The following is a 17,687-nucleotide window of genomic DNA, read 5'->3' on the forward strand; positions in this document are numbered from 1 at the left end:
GTTTGTAGAAGGATATTTTTATTTTAAATTTGAATGCTCTGTAGGTTATTTTTTGGAAAATATACAGTTGTATGTGGCAGTGCTGGTTGTGGACATGAGATGCACTTCGGGTTCGTGTCTGGCCCAGCAAGCATAAGTGAACACTGAAATCTAAATCCATCTTCCAGCACCAGTTGCTGGTTCATACATGCATGTCGACAGCATTCAACCCCACCCCCACCCCCAAATTATACAGCCCCATCGGAGACATGTTTATTGAGGAGTAACATGAAATTCCTCCTAATTTACTGTGCAATCCTAAACAAGAGTTGCATTCTTCTCAGTCCACTGAAGTCAACCGGTTTGGAAGGGTGTAACTGTGCTTAAGACTTCAGAGAATTATGCCAATGGGGTCTGTGATAAAAACAGCCTCAATAGTAGAATGTATTCAATATAATAATTTGTCAGAGAAAGATGATGGGCCACCTAAAATGCGTTGTTGAAGATGGATTCACAGATGGATTCATCTGGTTGTGGTGGGTTTTCCGGGCTGTGTGGCCGTGGTCTGGTGGATCTTGTTCCTAATGTTTCGCCTGCATCCGTGGCTGGCATCTTCAGAGGCGTATCACAGCGGGAAGTCTGTTACAACAGTGGCAACATGGAATTTGCGAATCATTATGCGATTGAGTGGTGGGAGCTAGACTGTATCCATAATGAGACTGAAATTGTGAATATGGTTTATTGACAGAGCATCTAAGGACTAGGCTGGGGGTTGTTAAAGCACAGGTTAAACATCTTGATTAAAGTGTCTGCCCACCTAATGGCTTATCTTTGATTTATGCTAACGAGTCTTCACTTTATACTCCAATATATACCGGCGTACATTCTCACCCTCTTTGGATATCTGGACAGACACCGTTTCCCCACTTGAGGTGTTACAGGCTCCCTCCCAGAAACCAGTTTCACTCAGAGTCAGGGGGAGAGGCTTTTCACCACATTTAACATATGCTTGGCATATGCCTGGCAGCTTGAGTTTAAACTGCACCTGGCTGTTGGCTGGCAGGACACCTGCCAGAGGTGCCACTAACTCATAATCATCCTCCCAGTTCGTAAATGTCTGTGGGAAAACCGGCCACGCCACACTCTTATTCGGGCAGGAGAGAAGATAGCTGAGGGCACACTGGCAGCCACCCGGATCAGATGTCTTCTTGGCCCAGATGGAAAGTGCAAAGTGTCCTGCATGGGGAAGGTGAATCTTTAATGCGGCCTGGTTTCCTTGACGGGTTTTCCAGATGTGACGCCTCCTTATGTCCTCGGGTATCCTGCTGTTATTGGACATGAGTGTGGCAAAGAAATCCAGGTCTTCACTCTGAGTGAAAGTGATGGCACAGCGCCCATCATCCGTGTGGATAACTGGACCAGGAGGCGAGGCCTTCAGGATCCCCACTTGTTCCGTGAACCAATTGGGTCCCACTGGATAGATGAGATCTTTGGGCAAAGAGATGCTCTTGTCCACAGAGCTGCACTCCAACGAGCATTCTAACGCAAAATTGTAGCTCCCTTTCATATCTTGGAAGTGTTTAGCAAAGATCTGCAAACAGTGAGTCCCTGTCTGTTGGGGATACACTTCTAGCTTCATCCCATTCCTCTGCAGCATAATTAAACAATTCTCATTTAACTTGTTTAACGCAGACATGAACAGTGTTGGACGACAACTCTCAATGACAATAGTTGCTTTGCCATTTTCTGTGGACAACAAAAACAATTGGAAAAAAAATCCCATTAAGAGACTTTGTGGATGGCACGAGGGATATTAAGTCATAGGGGTAGACCTGGACAGTTCTGATGCCCTCGACTTGCATGCGCATACGTCATTTCAGACAAAGATGTCTAGTGAGTAGTCTCTGGACATCCTTTTATACTGAAAACCCTACTGGATTAACATGAAGGAAGACAATACAATGGAGGAAGTATGAAGCTGCCCAACAGGAGAGAGTGCAGACAAAAGGGCGTTGGAGGTGGGGAGAGGCACAGTTCCCCCATCTCCAGCAGGCAAGAGGCCACCCTAGCTGGCAAACATACCGATCCTCCTCTTCTCCTTCTGCCCCTGCTCCTTCCAATAGCAGGAGCTAAGGTCCACCATGTCCTCATCAGCTGCCTCCCTTTGTGCTTTTAACTCAAGCAAGGACCTTGGTTTTAATTATTAGCAAGGGCTGGGCTTTTTGCTTTTCCATGTTCCATTGCGGTGATCTTCCCTGAAGCTTCCTGGAGACCTCCATCTTAAACTACCACCCTGGGACCTGGCCCAACCAGGGTTACAGACAGTGAGTGTCCACCCTGATGCTGGTGGACCTACCCCCCCTTCTCTCCCCTTGCTGCTGTCAAGGACCATTTTAGCTTTAGGTCCCACTTGCCACCATCTAGCTGAGCGTTGGGCAAGAGTTTACAGCAGGGGTCTTCAAACTATGGCCCTCCAGATGTTCATGGACTACAATTCCCACCACCCCTGCCAGCATGGCCAAGTGATAGGGCTCATGGGAATTGTAGTCTCTGAACATCTGGAGGGCCATAGTTTGAAGACCCCTGGTTTACAGGCTAAGATGCCAGCTATTCTTCTCCTTCCAATACAAAGTGCCAGGCAAGTCCTTAAGGGCCCAACCCCACCTTTGAGGCTCAGATGTTGGCAACAGTTCTCCGCCCGCCCCCCCAGTTGTGGGGAAGGGTGACACCAGCAATCCTCCACACTGTCCTTTGAACTGTGAAAATGGTCCCAAAATCAATGCAGTTGTATTCATACAAAGAAAGAAGGGGTGACAAAATGCTTTCTGCTGTCTGTACCTGTTTGAATGACTGCTGTTGCTGGGGTTGCCGCCACTAGCCCCCTTGCAAAAAAACAAGATCTGTACTGTATATGGCGTTCAAACTGCGGCAGAGTCAACGTTGGTTTCAGAAGCTGCCACTTGTAGTCTTCTGGGAAGTGCTCGGCAATAAAGAGAGCAGGATGGGTCAGGAAATAGAACTCATTGTATCTGAAACAAGAAGAAGAAGGAGAAGAAGAAGAAGACGGAGAAGAAGGAGAAGGAGAAGGAGAAGACGGAGAAGGAGAAGGAGAAGAAGAAGGAGGAGGAGGAGGAGAAGAAGAAGGAGGAGGAGGAGGAGGGGAGAAGAAGAAGAAGAGTTGGATTTATATCCCCCCTTTCTCTCCTGTAAGGAGGCTCAAAGGAGCTTACAAACTCTTTTCCCTTCCCCCCTCACAACAAACACCCTGTGAGGTAGGTGGGGCTGAGAGAGCTCAGAAGAACTGTGACTAGCCCAAGGTCACCCAGCTGGCGTGTGTGGGAGTGCACAGGCTAATCTGAATTCCCCAGTTAAAGCCTCCACAGCTCAGGTGGCAGAGCAGGGAATCAAACCTGGTTCCTCCAGATTAGAATGCACCTGCTCTTAACCACTACGCCACTACTGTTCCCCTCATCAATGCAGGGAGAAGCCATTTCAACCAGAGCAAAAATCTATACCAGTGGACGCGAACCTATGGCACTCCAGATGTTCATGAACTACAATTCCCATCAGCCCCTGCCAGCATGGCCAATTGGCAGGGGCTGATGGGAATTGTAGTCCATGAACATCTGGAGTGCCATAGGTTCGCCACCATGGATCTATACCATCTTTATTCAGTATTCATCCAAGGATCTCAGGGAGGGGTTCACATGTCTGCCTTCCTCCATTTTGCCCCCACAGTCTATCCTGAGGGAGTGTGATTGGCCCAAGGCAACCCAATCATCTCCACAGTTCAAATGGGGATTTGAATATGGGTCTTCCAGACCCCAGTGCAACTCTCAGGCCACTACGCTACGCTGAAATATTGCAGCATATCACAATGTGTAGGAAACGAGTTGTGGGGATAAGCAGACAAAACTTCCCCTGGATGAGTGTGAATTTTTAATTGTCAAAAAACATATTCTTGTTCCAGTTCTTTGCAATACTTCACTTTGGGGCTATTGGTGAATCTGTAATCAATAAGTGATGTGTGTTTCCTTGCCAGCTATCAGTCCTGGGAGTAGAGACCTCAAAAACGAAAGAATGGCTTGATAAAGTGTGGCAAATAGTGAAATCATTTAAAGTGAATAAAAATATAAATCCAAGAGGCGGCAGACATTGTATGGACATTGTAACAAGCTGCTATGAGATGGCTATTTTTTAATTTTTTAACAGTTTGATCGTTATGCCCTGAAGGTCCGCCTGTATGTGAGTTTGGTGGGAAACTCACAACAAAGGTCCAAGAATATCTTACAGGACACTTATGAAAGCTGGCAGTGAAGGCCACGAGGAAAGCTTTCTATGTGACCTCCATTGTGTCTGCAACCTCACACCTGGCTCAATTGTTTAGGTCAATTAGGTCTTGAACAGCATTCACTGAGGTGTCCCCAAGTAATAGGAATTCAGCTATCAGCTGTGAGGCATTTGCAAGGCTTTCTGCAGATAAAATCTTGTCACTTTCTTGCAACCTCCTGGACAATTTTGATACAGTGAAGGAACTGGGAGTTCATTGGCCTTCTTCTGGTCCCACTACCTTTCCCAAGCTAATGTTGACAGAACCCTGGCAGCTGTAAGGCCTGTCACCTGTCCCTTGGTTAGATAAGGTCAGCAGTGACAGCATGTGGGGTCCCCTGAGAGACAATGTAAATCTGTCCCTGAGTTCAGAGGTCTTTCTGGTGAAGCTGAAAGAGGCGGAGGTACATCCGCTCTTGAAGAAACCATCACTAGAGCCTTTGGATCTAGCCAATCACCTCCCAATTTTGCACTGCCCATTTCTGGATAAGGTAATTGAGAGAATGGTGGCTGAGCAGCTCCCATGTTCCTGAACGATTAATCAGTCTTGGACCAATTACAATCTGGCTTCCTGCCTGGCCAAGGGATGGAACAGCTTTTGTTGTTGTCACAGGTGATCCCTGGATCACGGCAGGTCAGTGTTGCTAGTTCTTCTTGCTCTAACAGCAGCATTTGACCTGGTTGATTACAATCTTTTGACCCACTGCCTTGCTGACACCAGTATAAGGGGAATGGCTAGTCTCCGTTCTCTGGGGTCAGGGCAGAGGGTAGCATTAGGGAGAGCACCATATCATGCCATTTTTTAGTGTGTGGAATACCCCAAGGAACAATCCTTTCCCCGATGCTTTTTAACATCTATAGGTGCCCTCTGCCCCAGTTGATCTGCAATTTCAGGCTGAGTTGTCACCAGTAGGCTGATGACACCAAGTGTATCTGTTGAAAAGCAACCAGCCAAGTATTGCCCTGGATAATTTGGCCAGTTGCTTGGGGGTTGTGGTTGGATGGATGAGGCATAGCTGGCTGAAGTTGAATCCAACAATCTTTGTGGCTGGGCCAGCGGGACACAGGGACAGGGTGTCAGCAGTGGCGTATCTGCCTAGGGACAGGTGGTACCATCTGTCCCCAGGCGCCACTAATCTGTTCACTTGGGGGGCGCAAAATCCCCCACCCCATGTGACCAGGAAGATGATGCCTTCCTGCTGCCTCATTGTCTTTGGGCGTCCTTGGCCCTGCCCATGTTGTCATCGAAGGCCAAGGAAGCCCAAGGACACCGCTCCCCCCCAATTCTCGCCCCCTCCTGGCTCCCGGCTCCCGGCTCCCAGCCAGCAGCCAGCAGTCCCAAGCAACTGAAAGGCTCCATCCTCAGCTCCTTTGCTTTTATAAGCATGGGGGAGGGGCTTCAGGGCGGGGCTTCACCCCCATGCTTATAAAAGCAAAAGAGCCAAAGACGGAGCCTTTCAGTTGCTTCTGCTCTACCCAGAGGGGAGGGCGGAAAGGACTGCTGGCCGGGAGCCAGGGGGCGAGGCCTAGGGTTCGGGGCTTGGGGGGGCACTCCCTGAGCCCTGCCCCCTGGTGTAGCAGGGGGGTGGGGTTGCCCAGAGAACGGCTGTCTCCGGGCGCCATTTTCCCACCATATACGTCTGGGTGCCAGCTCCTGGCTCTTCACAGTATGCAATTTAGATCAGTGATCATTGCCATCTGAGGCTCATGCTTAAATACAACAGTGCCATCTTTCCCACTCCAAAACCCAGGATAGCACATTTCTAGATCACAGGAAACTTAAGTGGTCAGAGCAAGAACATTACATAATATCTCAAGCTGTGACAAATGATTTGAAGTCCTATTGCAAATTGGCTCTGATCCATTAGTATATTATGACAAGCTATGCAGTTTCTTTAAACCTATGTTCATCAGTAACAAACCAGAGTGGCTGTAAGAGTGTAGAGAATCTAGAAAAAAGTAAATTAAATGCATATGGCAGACTAAACGTGGTAAGAAGGAATCCAGTTTACGACAACTAGAGGCATACCTGGGCAAATTGGCGCCTGGAGACAAATGGACTCTGGGTGCCCACCGTGCCTGTGGGTGGGGTGGGACTCTGCCCCCCCACTGCCGCCCCCCTGCTCTCAGCTGGGCCGGCAGCCGGCAGTCCCTTTTGCCCTCCCCTCCGGGAAGTCCAGAAACGACTGCTGTACCTCAGCCTCCGAGAGCTGCTTTTATAAGCACTGAGTCCGGGGGCGGGGCTCAGGGGGCATGATCCTGCCCCCAAGTCCTGCCCCCAGCCTCAGTACTTATAAAAGCAGGTCTCAGAGGTCGGGGGACAGCAGTCGCTTCTGGTCTCGCCAGAGGGGAGGGCAGAAGGGATTGCCGACTGCCAACTGGGGCGGCGGGGGGGGCGGCAGCCAGGCGCCCTCAACCCTGCCCATATCAATGACGACATGGCAGGGTTGTGGGTGCCTGAAGAGGACGAAGTCCTGCTGCCTTGCCATCTTCCTGGTCACAATCACAATATAAAAATGTTCTTAAAATGACAATTTGGACTATGCCAGTTCTGTAATGTTTGCTAGTTTAGTTGGAAAGGAACAAGATAAAATCAAGGGACTATTACAACCTAAACTTGTTGTGACAGAATGGTTTTCAAAAATCGACATAGCTATTGTTGGTCGGATTTCCCAAGCAACTAGGAGGGAAAACCAATACATTTTTACTGTTGTGGACTAAGCTACAAAGCATCCGGAGGCAGTTTCATTAGGAAAAAGAAGAAGAGTAGAAGAAGAGTTGGATTTATATCCCCCCTTCCTCTCTTGTAAAGAGCCTCAAAGGGGCTGACAATCTCTTTTCCCTCCCTCCCCCAACAAACACCCTGTGAAGTGGGTGGGGCTGAGAGAGCTCCGAAGAACCGTGACTAGCCCAAGGTCACCTAGCTGACATGTGTGGGAGTGCACAAGCTAATCTGAATTCCCCAGATAAGCCGTCACAGCTTAAGTGGCAGAGTGGGGAATCAAACCTGGTTCCTCCAGGTCAGAGTGCACCTGCTCTTAGCCACTACACCACTGCTGCTCCCATTAAGAGACGTTAAAGTCAAATCAGTTGCCAGGCCGTCACTGACTGCATTTGCAGGTTTTTCGCAATGTAGTTGGCCTTACCTGAAAATGAATTTGTCCATCGTATACCCACTTCCCCACGTGCTGTCCAAAAGGTGCCACCGTCCATGGAGGAAAACAGCATTCCAGGCATGATTACTATCCCCGCGAAAGACTTTTCCAGGTTTATATCCACGCCCTTTGGCGTGGCCGGACAGGTTCTTGCATTGGATCCCTGCAATACTGAGGGGGGGGAAATAGTATTCTGAAACATATGAACACACAAAGCTGCCTTATACTCAGTCAGATCGTCCATCCCATCACTTCCTATCCAATACATTTCACTGGAGACGTCAGAAATTAAGCCTGAGACCTTCCATCTGCCAAGTAGCTTCTCTATTGCTAAGCCATGGGCCCTTCCTTGACTACACCACTGTAGTCAAGAGGACCATCTCCTTTATTTGTCTCTAGAGAGGGATGTGTATATTTCAAGATTACACCATGTGAGAACAGAAATTGATGCAGAGGGGAGCATTAGGCAGCTTTGGGGGGAAACCAGTTCCAAAGAAGGGACTGAAATACACGCAAGCTATTCATGGTGAAAGAAGAAGAACGGGGGGGGGGGGGAGCAGCCTTTCCATTGGTTAGAGGCAGGTATCAGCACTGGGCATTCTTCTCGGCTTATCTCCGTGACTCTAACAGTCACAATAAATGTTGCAAGATGCAAAAATATTTGCAAATCTGCCTAATATGCATTATGCAATAATGAATGACCATAGACTGTGGGGGGGAGGGCGGGGGGTGCCGTAAGATTTAGGTCACTGAGTGGGCCTCACTACATGTCACATTTTCTCTGACAATGTCCCCGAGTTGTGTGAAGAGGTATGTTCTGCACTTCCATGTTTCTCAGGCAGATTAGGACTGCATGATGCATACATACACACACAGAGACACACATGGAGAGAGGACTTAGGCATTCCTGCCCCAGACTGTTTTCCCACCTTAAAATGGCCTCCAGAGTGGTGATATTTGCCCTATTGTGGAAGTGTAACATGTAGCTCATCAGTAAACATGCACATATTTTTAGATGATATATAACACCTAAAGATATAGCTAAAGTAGGTAAAAATGTTAAGCCAAAAAGTACACATGCAGTCCCCAGTGGGGTTATTAGTACCACCACCACCACCACCACCCCAACAAACCCGTGCAGGAGGATAGCCTGAATTGAGCCCATGTCCACTGGGGAAGCACAGAACATCCAAACATACTTTCATGAAATCAAGGGACATTCCCGGGGAAAATGTGATGGGTAGTTAGGCCTTTAAGCACAGCCTTCTGATTTCTTTGGTTAAGCAGGAAGCATTCCCAGCTTTCTCCATATTGGCTACCAGTGAATCACAATTACATCTGAACGTGTCCCAGAACTATGAATGACCCCAAACTGGCACAACAATAATAGATTTGACCTATACTTTGTCTCAGGGAAAGAGCGATGTGCGGCTGTGCGTGCTGCGGCAAAAGGCAGAGTGTCGTGATGCTGCAATCAAAAATAGCGCAGATTCTCTCTAGTGTTAGAGAAGCTTATTTTAGCGCTGCCTTTGTCAAAACCATTATTTCATACAGGATCAAACAGTGAACTTTGATAAAAGCGCATGAGCATTGATAAAAGCGCATGAGCCCTTCGGGGGTAGGGCAGTTTATCAAATCGAATAAATAATAATAATAATAATTTAAATTGCACCAGATGGCTATAAGCAAGACTTGCCTGTCTGTAAAGTTGTGCCCATCATTTTCTTCCCCGTTCAGTAGCCAGACTGGCTTGACAGACTGGCAAGTCCTGCTAATAGCCATCTACAGCAATATAAATGCTTTTTTAAAATCAAAGTTTGCTGTGTGTGATACTGCACAAAATAATGGTCTTGGTTTTGACAAAGGCAGCACTTAAACAACCTTATTTAACACTAAAAGAGAATCTGAAGCGGGGGACAGAACTCAGCAGGCATTAGGACCCTGCAGAGCATTTCAACACAGGGGAGGTTCAGAAAGATGCAGCAGATTAATTCACACATCTGAGATCTTTCCCTGAGACAGAGTATAGGTATGTCTAGGTTTGCTCAATGAGGAACACTGCAAGTTACCTGCACATTTTTTCAAAGAGGTTGGAATAGCCAGCACAGACGCTCTTTCCTGACTGAAGAACTTCTGCTGGCTTACAAAATATCTTGGATTCATCATGATAAGCTTCCACATCATATTCTGGGAAAATAAAAACAAGAAACGTTAAACAAGAAATGCGTTTTCGAGGAATAAGGGAATGAGTCATGAGGGAGGATGCCTGTGGCTGGACAAGATAAGACTGACTGAGATCAGTTGAACTGAATACTAGGCTAAAGGGCAAGACTTGCATCAGATTGTATGCATTGAGCATGCTTAATGAGCTAATGCATATTAACTTCTCCTCCTGCTCTGACAACAAACTGTGTTATAATGAACATACAGGAAGAATATGGGAGATGCAATATATTAGGGAGCAACATGTAAATAGGCGGATTGGAAAACTGTGACGCCAAGTATCCTTAGCCAATGGGAGAACGGAGAGGGTGTGGCGAATTTGGGAGAAGGGAATAAACATGCTGTGGATATACTGTTTCGATGGAGTCTACCAGGCAGGGTGTCTCCCCTTAAATTGCAAACAAAGCTACTTAAAACTCTCTTCTGTTGGCTTGATATTTGGTAGAGAAATATTGGGCACCACAATTGGAAAATATCATCCTGGACAAAATAAGCAATAAGTGGCTGCAACAGTCTCCTGCAGCGTTCAGTGGTCCCGGGCAGCCTGGTGGGGCTGGGCTTGGAGGGCCGGGCTGGGCTGAGGGGCACCCTGCGGCAGCTCAGCTAAGCTGCTCCTTCAACTGATGGAGGCTCCGCCAGCTAAAGGAGCAGCCTGGCGGGGCCAGGCAGGGCCGAAGGGGGAAGGAGGAGGTGTGGGGGCAATTTTCCACCCCCACGTAACCAAACAAGTGGCCTGCCTGGGGCATATGACCTCATATGTCCCCATGGAAGCTCCGCCTCTGCTGTTGAATGCCTTCATGAAGACTATCATAAAGATGGAATCAATGGCATGGATCCAATCTTCTTCCTGGAAGTGTTCAAACTTTCCTCAGAAGCTTGGTAGGATAGGAGTAAGAGCCATCCCCATAGCTACCTATATGATGAGAAATCCATATCCAAATGGCTCGGACTTTCTCCAGGTCACTGTGAGCTTCTTGCAGCAAGACACTCACTAGGTCTTCCACGTTGCTCCTGGTATTCACCTGATTTGTAAGGAGAAAATATGGAGAATATATGAAGGCAGGCTTTGCACCTCTGTCTTCTGCCACCGTCCTCCTTGTTCTTATCCTCTTTTATTAGGTATCACCAGTCCAAATTTGCCAGGTTTACCTTCTCCTGCAGCTAAATAAACCTGACAGCAGGGGATCTGTGAACAGAAGCGTCCCTTGACCTGATTTTAGTTCAAAATGAGTAATCAGAACATCAAGTAAAGTGATGATGATGAAGAAGAAGAGTTAGGATTTATACCCCACTTTTCTCAACTGTGTTTCAAAGTCATTTACAAACTTCCCGTCCCCACAAACAGACACCTTGTGAGGTAGATGAGCCTGGGGGAGTTCTGAGAGAACCGTGACTAGTCCACGGTCACCCAGTAGGCTGCATGTGGAGGAGTGGGGAAACAAAACCTGGTTCACCAGATTAGAGCCCCTTGCTGTTAACCACTGCACCATGCTGTTATCCCAGAAAAGCTTAGTGTGTAATAAAGAATGCTGTTATTAGTTTTGTGCCATCAGGACCAGGAGCTCTTGATTTGTGACAGTTCCGTGGTGTCTCTTTCTTATAGACAGATTAAGATTGATGTTGTCAGTAACATACCTTCAAGACGTATCATTTTTTAAAAAAGCTACGTGGAACGTACAGTGGAACCTTAGTTTTCGTGGGTAATCCATCTGGGAAACCTCGGCGAAAACTGAAACCGACGAAAACTGAGGCTTCCACTGGAAAGCAATGCAAATGCATGGGACACCGGGTTTTGTTGCGAAAATAGCGCACGCGTGTAACCCCCATGCTCAGAATGGGTTGACCCAGTAAGGGGTGGAGACTCAAAGCAGCAGAAGGCTGCAGAGCTCTTTGGAGGAGACAAGGCTACCAGACTTGGACCTTGATTGGTATAAGCCCTTAACACCTCGTTATGGGTTTTCTTTTTGTGGTTGTAATGGGTGAGAGTTCTCCTGGAAACCTTCATCATGTTGAAGCCTGTTCATCAAGTCCTTGGAGTCTTCAGGAGCCAACCCACTTGCAAAGAAGAATTGGACTTGGCAGTATCAGGAGACTGTAAATATAAAGACTTGAAAATGCAACCTGAACAGGACCTTGAAATGTGATGTTAAATGTTGATGTTATATGTTAAGAAAGTAAACCATTTTGTTTTTAAAATTTGTTGTTGCAAACTCATTCCAAGTTCTGCCCCACAGAACCCACAGAAAGAGGTTACACGTGCACCAACAAAAACCGATGAAAACCGAAGCAAACAACTAAAACGAGACAACGTTTTCAGGGAACGGATCGATGAAAACCAAAAACGACGAAAACCAACAGCAACAATAACTGAGGTTCCACTGTATCAGTATCCCAATGACAGCCGTACAACATGACAGTAAATTAAAGCTTACCTTTGCTGCATAGGCATCCAAGTTCTTAAACTGCTGCAAGTCTATTGGCATCGATTTCAGATTGGATCTATCCCATGGATAAGCTAGAAGAAACCATGGAATGTAACTCTGAAAACAAAGCTAAACCAGTGCCTGGTTGCTTCCAGGTGGTTTTGCTCGTTTAGCATCAAAACTGGAGCAAGTTTTATTTGGAGCATCAATGGGATGTCGTCCCTTAATTGACAACTTTTTGGCTTTTCACAGCTTTGTGATATTTCCCAAACCTGTGCTGAAACAGTTGTTTTCTGAAAGACTGAACACCTTTCAACAACTTGTGGAAAGGGTACATTTTGTAAGGTCTTGCCCATTGTGGCACAATTTTCCTTAATTCAGTTCCTGTAGGCTGCTACTGCACCCACCATGCCGCTGGATGTCTTCCTCAAGTTTTAAAAAATTAATAATTGCTAGACTATTATGGTGCAACAACTATACACTGATCTGTATCCACAGTTTCTGAACTCCCAGCTTCCATTCAATTTTAAAAAGCCCTTTTCATTCTGGAGATATAAAGTGCCTCCATTATATCTTTGCAACGAACAGGGCTAAATATTTCGTTTTTAAAAATTAATGCTGGGAATTCAGGGGAAGTAGTAGCATCTTTTATTTCCTGGACCGTGCAAAATAGACAACCTGCAGTGCAATCTTATATTTTTATTTATTTATTTATATTTTAGATTTCTAGGCCGCCTCTTCCCCGGAGGGCTCAAGGCGGCTCACAACATGGCTGTTGTCAACAGCAACTCAAACGACATAACTTAAACATATTAAAACTCCAGCAGCAGTTACATACAATTTAAACAATTCAAACAGTTTATAGTGAGTTATTTGAGTTTAGTTCATTGAAATCAATGGGCTTAGACTGGAGTAACTCCCAACTGGTTTGCACCTTCAGTATTGCCAGTGGGTCACACTATCCCAGTAGTGGCAAACCTATGGCTCGGGTGCCAGAGGTGGCACCCAGAGCCCTCTTTGTGGGCACGCGAGCTGCTGCCCCAGTTTGGGCACTTGGCAGTGGCATAGCGCCAAGGGGGCAAGGGGTGTGTGACTACTGGGCGTGTGCCCCTGCGGGGGTATGGTGAGGGTGTTTTGGGGGCAGGGCAGGTGTGTTTTGGGGCATTCCGGGGGCATTCCAGGGCAGGGTGGGGGCATGGAAGGGGCACGGGGCGCACGTGTGCCCCAGGTGCAGATTCCCCTCACTCTGCCCCTGGCACTCAGTCTCTAAAAGGTTTGCCATCACTGCACTATCCATTCTACCCCAGGAGACATCAACTGGAGGTTCATTTTGACAAGTGAAACAGGTACAATGCCAGGGAAGTCTCATCCTCAGCAGATGTTACCAGATGAGAAGGAGCATACATACGGAAACACAGTTTCTCAAGCAGATTTGGGTCATTAGATGCGCAAGTAAGTGTTAAAATAAAATTTGAGTCCAGTAGTATCTAAAAGACCAACAGAGTTCCCAGGGTGTATGCTTTTATGAGTCAGAGGCCCCTTCCGCACACGCAAAATAATGCGTTTTCAAACCACTTTCACAACTGTTTGCAAATGGATTTTGCTATTCTGCACAGCTTCAAAGAGCACTGAAAGCAGTTTGAAAGTGCATTATTCTGCATGTGGGGACTGAGCCAAAGTTCGCTAACAGACCAATCCAAAATGGGGGAGCTGAAAGGGTTCCCAGAAGTGGCGTGCCGCCGTGCTGGCATATCCATATCCATTTACCCCAGCAGAGGGGCAGACGCACCAGCAGCCGCACGTCCTGCAGACCCACCGCAACAAAGTCCGAAAGTTCGGGCCAAGGTGGGGCTGCGCTGGCATCCTACTGGGACACACACCAGCATGGGAGGGGGTGGGCCAGGGTGTTCGCGAGAGCAGAGCCAACATTACCCCAGGGCTGGTTGTGTGGCACACCCGACCTCAGACAAACGCTGCCCTTTCAATGGTGTATGTCCTTTAAGCCTAGGGGGCCTTCTGGCAGCAGGGGAGTTTGGGGGCTTTCCTGAGCTCCCTGCACCACCAGAAAGCCCCTTGGGGAACAACGGAGTGCCTCACTTTGTGGCTGGGCTGTTAGTCAGTGTTACTTACCATGCAAGTCTTGTTCATCTGGCAAGGATCGTCTTTTTTCCTCATAATCTGGAAAGGGATGCAAAGAAAAGAGAGCACAAGGTTGTGGCATCCAAGAGAAAAATCGTAGGGAAATTGACAGAGAAACAATGTTGACTTCCCTTTCCTTTCTGCAGGATCAGCTAGATCCAGAGAGAAACTTGAGATTTCCCAGTAGTCGTGCAGGGAAACAGTTCTTTATTTATTAAATGTGTAACATGCTTGCACCATAACACTCAAAACAGCTTATAAGGTTCATGTATCTCATAATACACAAATTTTTAACAAATAGCATCCAACTGCCAGCCTATGGATTGAATTCTGGGTTTTTGGATTTTCAATCAACACAGCTGGCAACTTCTTGTTTGCCCCTACACTCATTCTAAAACAGCCTAGTTTATAGAGGGAGTATCATAATGATTGTTAAGTACGTTGCCAATTGATTTATAAACTACCTTATATGCTCGCGTATAAGTCTACTTTTTCAGCACTTTTTTTGTGCTGAAAAAGCCCCCCTCGACTTATACACAAGTGAGGGTCCCACTTAATTCTTGTGTGGCATTCCCCCTCTCCCGTCTTCGCTCTCTCCTGCCTTCTTCTCCGCCTCCCCCCTTTCAGCCGCTTTCTCAGCCTCCTTCTCTGTTTCACTTTCCTCTGCCTTCTTCTCTGCCTTCCCCCTTTCAGCCGCTTTCTCTGCCTCTGCCTTCTTCTCGGTGGCAGTCGGCCCCTGGCTCTTGGCGGGTGACAGCCAGTCGACCTGGGTGAGCTGGACAAGCTGCAGAATGGAGAGGTCAGCGGCAGAGGCTTTGGGATTGGTGAGATGGGGGGTCAGTGGCAGAGACCCCCAAATAGCGCCCGACCGTATCTATTTTTATTTTTGAAATTTATCAGTAGCTGCTGCATTTCCCATCCTAGACTTATACTCGAGTCAATAAGTTTTCCCAGTTTTTTGTGGTAAAATTAGGTGCCTTGACTTATATTCAGGTTGACTTATACATGAGTATATACGGTAATTGGTTTACAAATCTCACTCAGGGCTCAGCTTGGGGCATGCTACAAAAGTGGGTGCCAAAGTGAATCTCCTACTACAGGGATGTCGAACTGATTTGTTATGAGCATCTGACATGACATAAATGTGACTTGGTCAGGCCAGGTCTGGGGGGGCGGGGTGTCCAGGGGTGTAACTAGAGAAAATGGAGCTTGAGGCAAGCACTGAAATTGTGCCCTCTGGGTGCCATTTCCTGTAGCTAGGCCCTGAGGGAACTGCCACCCACCTAAACAGGGAGGGCCCTCTCACCTGGCCACTTGGAGAGGGGGTGCTCTGCCAGGCTCTTCCTGTGCCTCTGCTCAGTGGAAGGACCAGCGGGGGCCATGGGAGCCGCCGGCTAGAGCCTCCTGGGCCTCCCAGAACAGTCGAGCAAGCAATGGCAGTAGCAGCATCTTAAGGAAGGGGTCACTCAGCACCTCCAGCTGCATCCTGCTCACAGCAGCAGTGCTGCCACCAAGGTGCACCAGCTGCTGGGCGCTGAAAGCACCAGTGAGTAGGATGGCAAGGGCAGGGCTGCTAGCCAGGGGAGAAAATTATGCAGAGCCTGGCCAAAATGCACCCTCCACGAACTTAGGTGAATGGCACCTGTGGGTAATGCCCCCACCACCACCACAGTGCACCTCTGTGGCTGTCTCAGCTGGTGAGCCCCCAACAGGCTTTCCAGCTCAGACTAGAAGAAGAGGGTGGGGTGTTACTGACTCAGCTGGCTTAGATTGGCATGGGGGAGCATGGCTCTCAGGCCAGATTGGGGGCAGGATGGGAGCAGCCTGGACTGTTGAGACTACACTGCAGCAGGTGGACAGGCAAGATCCTACGAGCTCCCCAGGCCAGATCGTGAGGGGCGGAGGGGGTGCTTCAGCTGTTTGCAGACCTGATAAGCCCTCTCAAGGGGCCAGATCCAGCCCCCAGGCCACATGTTTGGCACTACTGCCCTACTGTCTATGATACCACAGTATTCTTTTTTATTTTGCTCTAAAGGACTATCATGGCTGCTTCTCTGGAATTGAAAGCCATAAAGAGGGATTGATATTTACCAGGCAAATCTTGGCCCTGAGGTAATGATGGTTGTTGGTCCCTATCGTCTTGAAATCCTGTGAAATTGTTATAGTTGACATGAGATCAGCAGAAAGGAGAAAACAAGATGGCAGTAATGTGACAATAGGCAGGAGTTAGACCAGGGGTCTGCAACCTGTGGCTCTCCAGATGTTCATGGACTACAATTCCCATCAGCCCCTGCCACCATGGCCATGGTGGCAGGGGCTGATGGGAATTGTAGTCCATGAACATCTGAAGAGCTGCAGGTTGCAGACCCCTGAGTTAGACAAAGCTGCCTTCCACTGTCAGAACCGTAGTCTATCTAGGTTGGTATTGCTGAAGTGTGGTGTTGGAGGAGAGTTTTTCAGATTCCGTGGCCCAATAAAAAGACCAACAAGTGGATTCTGGATCAAATCTAGCCTGAATTTTCCCTGGAAGTTAAAATGACTAAACTGAGGCTATCATACTGTGGTCACATTAGGAGAAGACAAGAATGACTAAAAAAGGCAATAATGCTAGGGAAAGTTGCAGGCAGCAGGAAAAGAGGAAGGCCCAACATGAGATGGATTGACTCGGTCAGGGAAGCCAGGCCTTCAGTTTGCAAGACCTAAGCTTTAAGCATGTTAGATAGGAAGTTTTGGAGATTGTTAATTCAGAAGCAACTTGACGGCACTTAACATGCCCACGCCACCCATCTCTCCACTATCCTTTGTGATCAAAAATATTTTAAACCCACCAGGGATTGAATTTATCCAGTTTTTAAAAATGGGAAAGCTCAGGATATATGCCGGATATCATAAGGTGGTTTTCAGTGCTAATGTTAATCTCCCACAAAAACATTCTAGAAAATGGAAGAAAAACATTCTTCCTCTTAGTATTTACATATTAAAAGTTTTCAGTTGGTTCAAATAAGAAATCAAAATACATTGAGAAAACAGTTACATTGAGAAAAATCAAAATACATTGAGAAAAACAGTTAAAATGTGAGGGACTGTTACTGCAGGAATTTTTAAAAGTTTTATATATGTACTGGCTATTGATTGACTTACAGTGCAGGAAAAAAAAGAATTATAAAAAGAGGTAGGAAACTATTTAGGCCACTGTTAGCCCAAAAGAGTGGAGATTCACACTTAGAAAAGGTTAAACATTCACGGTGAATCTATCTCTGGGGGAAAATGTACAATGGTTAATCTGTGGGGTATTTATTGTATACACTGCAATGGAAAAGTCTCCCCACATCCCCATATCAGTGTGTGTTGATTTAGTTTCATGCTTGTTAGTTCTGTTAGCTGGAACTGTAGATGAGGTGAACTGTGTCGTCCTCAAAGCAGTTGCTGCCATTCTTGT

At 47.2% G+C, this 17,687-nt stretch overlaps 1 protein-coding gene across 2 annotated transcripts in view; it reads right to left on the reverse strand.

The window, feature by feature from the left end:
• Nucleotides 1-245: 245 nt before the first annotated feature.
• Nucleotides 246-17,687, reverse strand: part of LOC125429434 (kyphoscoliosis peptidase-like) — a 27,673-nt gene continuing 10,231 nt past the window's right edge. For both annotated transcript variants that reach the window (XM_048490553.1, XM_048490552.1), the window contains 8 exons: nt 16,339-16,396; nt 14,240-14,295; nt 12,119-12,201; nt 10,600-10,708; nt 9,533-9,650; nt 7,455-7,634; nt 2,818-3,008; nt 246-1,725 (listed from right to left, as the gene is read on the reverse strand). In XM_048490553.1, the coding sequence (XP_048346510.1) occupies nt 821-1,725; nt 2,818-3,008; nt 7,455-7,634; nt 9,533-9,650; nt 10,600-10,708; nt 12,119-12,201; nt 14,240-14,295; nt 16,339-16,396 (1,700 nt within the window). In that variant the 3' untranslated portion in view covers nt 246-820. The remainder of the gene's footprint in view (nt 1,726-2,817; nt 3,009-7,454; nt 7,635-9,532; nt 9,651-10,599; nt 10,709-12,118; nt 12,202-14,239; nt 14,296-16,338; nt 16,397-17,687) is intronic.

The sequence above is a fragment of the Sphaerodactylus townsendi genome, linkage group LG03 (genome assembly GCF_021028975.2).
Source record: "Sphaerodactylus townsendi isolate TG3544 linkage group LG03, MPM_Stown_v2.3, whole genome shotgun sequence".
Lineage (NCBI taxonomy): Eukaryota > Metazoa > Chordata > Lepidosauria > Squamata > Sphaerodactylidae > Sphaerodactylus > Sphaerodactylus townsendi.